A 4161-nucleotide genomic window follows, 5' to 3' on the forward strand; every position below is an offset into this window, starting at 1 on the left:
CCTTCCCTTATCAGGGCCTTTGAGAGGTGGTTAGTCCTTTACAGTCAGTTGTTGCACGTACGTCTAGTGCCTAGCGGAGAGCTCTGCCTGCATGAGCTTGTGCTTGGGCTCTGTGGGGTGGTGCAGCCATGCAAAGTGGTTCCCTGTGGTGTTTGCGTGGTGGAAGAGTGCATCTGTCTGCACATCCTTCTTGCTCGCTGAGGAATTTTGTTTCTTAAGGCACCTGCTGGAGCCAGGTCAGTGTGGAAGTATGTTCCTGTGCTTGTCCGTTAATGTTGTGTGTGTGCATCTGCTTTTCTGCAAGGGACCAAGGGCACGTGTAGATACTTCCTGCATGTATTCCCAAGGGTGTCTGTATGTGGCAGAGCAGTGGGGGGGAGCTTGCTTACTTACCTGGGTGGGAACCATTGTCTGAGCTGAGGGGAGCAAGGAAGGGGCGAGGGGGGGGCTTTGCCAGCGGTGTGAATGTGTAATCCATTCCTGCCATACATACCACCACTCCTGCAGCCTGCTCTGCTGCTGTAGCTCTAAGACCTGTTGTTTTTCAGGTCACTGCACTCTCAAACAGATAACGGCTTCCTTGCTATTTTCCCTGACATGTGTCATGTTACATTGGTTTTGTTTGAAGCCCATCCCTCTGATCCTGTTGCTAACAATAAGGAATCCTCTCTTGCTTTTCCCAAGCCATATCCTGGCACATTCGCTCCTTTTGGTCCTGTCTCCCCATGCATGTTTGGGGCTGTGGGTGACGGTTAACTCTGTAGTTGGCACAACTATCTCCTTGCAAAAATGGAGAGTGGTCTTGTATTTAGACTGGGTTTTTAATGTTGTGCTATTTTAATAGCTTTTCACAGCAATCTCTGGAGGATGTTGCACCAGCCACTGCTGTATTTGAGCTTGACTGCGTGGCGTTGGGCTGTGTGATGGGCCCCTGTGTGTACTGACGGGGATAGAGAGGGGGAGAAAGCACTGTGTACCTTTCTTCACACCTCCACACTTGGCCATCCCGACAAAACCATAATCCTCACTTCTTCCTTCTGATGGAGGAACCCAGAAGGACCCTGAGCTCAAAGTCCTGGATGTGTTGCCCAGCCTTCCAGCCCCACCACCAGTGTGACACAAAATGCCCTTTGAGAGGGGGGGAGTGGGGACCATGGAGCTGTCCGTTGGCCCTCACCCAACTGTCTTGCATTTATTTGGCTGATCCTGTGGTGAGGCACATTGGGACCCAGGATGCCAGGGTTTATTCCAGGCCTTAGAGGACAGCTTGATGGACGTACTGGTTAGTCTGTGGTAGGGAAGAGCAAATCGAAGCTAAGATGCTTGGTTACATAGCAGCTGTGGAAACAGTGATCTTGGAGAGAAGGAAAAGGAAACAGAAGCCAAGGGTCCTGGGATTTATTCACCCTGCCTGCGTTAGTCTGCTGTATTTCCTAAGGTACCTCTTGGACTTCACATATTGTTCAATAAGGGTATAATTTCCCAGCCAGTTTTTCTTATTACCATTTGTGTTGGATTGGTCAAGGGAAAGGGCTAATGACTAGAAAGAAAATATTAATCCTTTGTTTTCCTTTGGGGAGGATAGGACAGGGGAAGCCACATAAACCTTTGCAGGTGTGAGGAGCCTGGGAGGACCCATCATACTCTTCCCTGGAAGCATTTTAGCCAACAGCAAATCATTTCCATGCCAGGCGTGTTTTCAACATTAGGCCGTTTTGTACTTAAGAGTCTTTATCCTCCTGCTTTGGACGGGTAAGCCTCATAGAAGGTTGATGTTTCTGTGTTTGCCCCTAGGGGACAGGAAGCTCTTTGTGGGCATGTTAAATAAGCAGCAGTCTGAGGATGACGTGCTCCGTCTCTTTGAACCATTTGGGGTCATTGATGAATGTACAGTGCTCCGTGGACCTGATGGTAACAGCAAAGGTGTGAACCCCTCTGTGTGTTGTGCACTTTCTCCCTGCTCTTCAGGCCACGCTCACTTGCCTCACCACCTGTGCCTCCTTTCCACTGGGGCACTTACTCCCCTACCCCATCTTTATGGGAACCCATATCAGAGCCAGGGATAGGGAGCAGGGCAGAAGAGTTGTCTGCTGCAAGGAAAGATTGGGGAAGATGGGAAGAGACCTAGGTGAGAGGAGGGGACACAGAGCATGATGAATAGCTGAGCTTTCAGAATCACTAGTGAGCCTGTTGGCTCAGTCTGGGTCCGCAGGGTGAAATGTTTGTGCCCACAGTGAGGAGTGCATAGAGAATTTGGGGAAGAGGTAATCAGGGGCAAGGGTGGAGATGGTGACATCATCTACAGAATGTATCATTGAAGTAAGAATTTGAGGCCCCTCCTGTTTTTCCAGGGTAGAAGACTTGGGCTGAGTCATCCTTTTTATTCCCTGCTTTCTTGGGGTGGCTTTCCTTTGCCCTGCCTGAGATCCAGATACTGTCTCTTGCGTGACGTTGCAAGGGGCACTTTCGCAGCAGTCCTGTCACTGCCATCTCCTGTGCTCTTTCTGTCCCTTTCCAGGCTGTGCTTTTGTAAAGTTCTCATCTCACACAGAGGCTCAGGCAGCAATCCACGCACTCCATGGCAGCCAGACAATGCCCGTGAGTATAAGGCCAGGGTCCCTACCCTTTTCCTAATCCTCTTCCCATCACCCTGTTCCAGGGACCTCCCCTCACTGTCCAAAACCATGGCAGGTTCAACTGCATTTTCCAGCTTGTGTGGTTGTGGGGGGTGGGGAGGGTGTGTGCACATTTTGTCTTTGGGAACCATCCTGTCTCCTGGGCTGGTGTGTGTATCTATGTCTGTCCAGACTGGCAGTGACAGAAGTTATATCTGTAAAAGCTAAATAAAAGAGAGCCAAGAACCAGGCCATAAATTTGTCTTGGAGACAGCTACCTGGAGTAGTTCAAAACTGAGCAGGGTGCAAGCTAATAATTCAGGAACATGAGCTCCCTAACTTCTTTATTTAGGCAGTAGCGGAGGCCTCTGGGGCAGGCTAGGTGTGGAGGGGAACACTTTGTGTTGTGTGAGGTTGTGTAGCTGTAGCTGTGCCGCCTTGTGTAAGTGGAGCTGCAGTTGTGATCTGGTCTCTCACAATCTCTAACCTGGACTGGGGCAGGACAGTGCATGGCTGCAGCAGGGGTATTTCCAGCTGCCGGGAACTGCTGTGCCTGTCCGGCCAAGCTTACGGTGTTGGAAAGATGGTGCTTGTGGCTGACAATGTCCTGGGTGTTCATGACGGCACCATCACCTGGTGTGAATGCAGCCAAGGATGTGTGCACCCACTTGTGCAGCTCTGCAAGGCCCAGAGTTTGAGGGGAGGGGTGGGAGAGGGAAGGATAGGATGGGATGGATGGATGGATGGGGAAGGGCACAGCCCAGGTTCCAGGCAGCTGCTGAACACTTTCACACCAGTATTTGCTTTTCTGCTCCTCTTCCCACTCCTCTCTGCTGCCTGTTCTGCCCCATCCACCTTGCCTGACTGCTGACTCTCTGCCTGTCCCACGGCCTCTTCTTCCCCTGCCTTCTCTCTCTGTCTCCTCTCTCTGTGCCTAGGGAGCCTCCTCCAGTCTAGTGGTGAAGTTTGCTGACACAGATAAGGAGAGGACCCTGCGTCGTATGCAGCAAATGGTGGGGCAGCTGGGGATATTCACTCCATCTCTGACCTTGCCGTTCAGCCCATACAGCGCCTATGCGCAGGCTGTGAGTATCACGCGTGTGTGTGTGGGGAAAGGCTGCCCTCCTGGCTCTGGGGCAACACCATACCTGCGCTGGGAGACCACCAACGGGTCTCTGTAACAAATGGGAGAAAGCTTCTTGGCACCTGGGAGCTGTTCCTGGCTTCAGTTTCTCCAGACAGCAGCCTAGTCTTTGTGCATTTCTCTCCTGGAAGGGGTGACATGAGAGAGCTGGGACCTTCTGAAAGCAAGGCTGGATTTCTCCGATCTGATGTAGTTTGTCAGAGGTGTCTGGGAACAGGTCAAGCATGACCCAGTGTCTTTCTGTCTTGTTTTGGGGACAGCTCAGAGCCATGATTCCTGAGTGACGTCTGCCAGATACGGCAGTCTGCTGGCTTGTGAACTCTTCCTCTGGGTCTGTGGCACAAATGGGTGTCTCTTTGTTTTTGGAGCATCATTAGAGCCCTGGGCCCAGCTTCATGTGCT

At 51.6% G+C, this 4161-nt stretch overlaps 1 protein-coding gene across 1 annotated transcript; it reads left to right on the forward strand.

Annotated features, from left to right (window-relative positions):
- Window positions 1-1665: 1665 nt before the first annotated feature.
- Window positions 1666-3700, forward strand: LOC104471077 (CUGBP Elav-like family member 5; the record flags this gene model as incomplete). The annotated part of the gene is given in 4 exon segments (XM_010086280.1): window positions 1666-1750; window positions 1752-1923; window positions 2519-2598; window positions 3554-3700. Coding segments are annotated over 4 exon segments (484 nt in total), but the record flags the coding sequence as incomplete, so codon positions are not given.
- Between the last annotated feature and the right edge of the window lie 461 nt (window positions 3701-4161).

The sequence above is a fragment of the Pterocles gutturalis genome, unplaced genomic scaffold (genome assembly GCF_000699245.1).
Source record: "Pterocles gutturalis isolate BGI_N339 unplaced genomic scaffold, ASM69924v1 C12322829, whole genome shotgun sequence".
Classification (NCBI taxonomy): Eukaryota; Metazoa; Chordata; class Aves; order Pterocliformes; family Pteroclidae; genus Pterocles; species Pterocles gutturalis.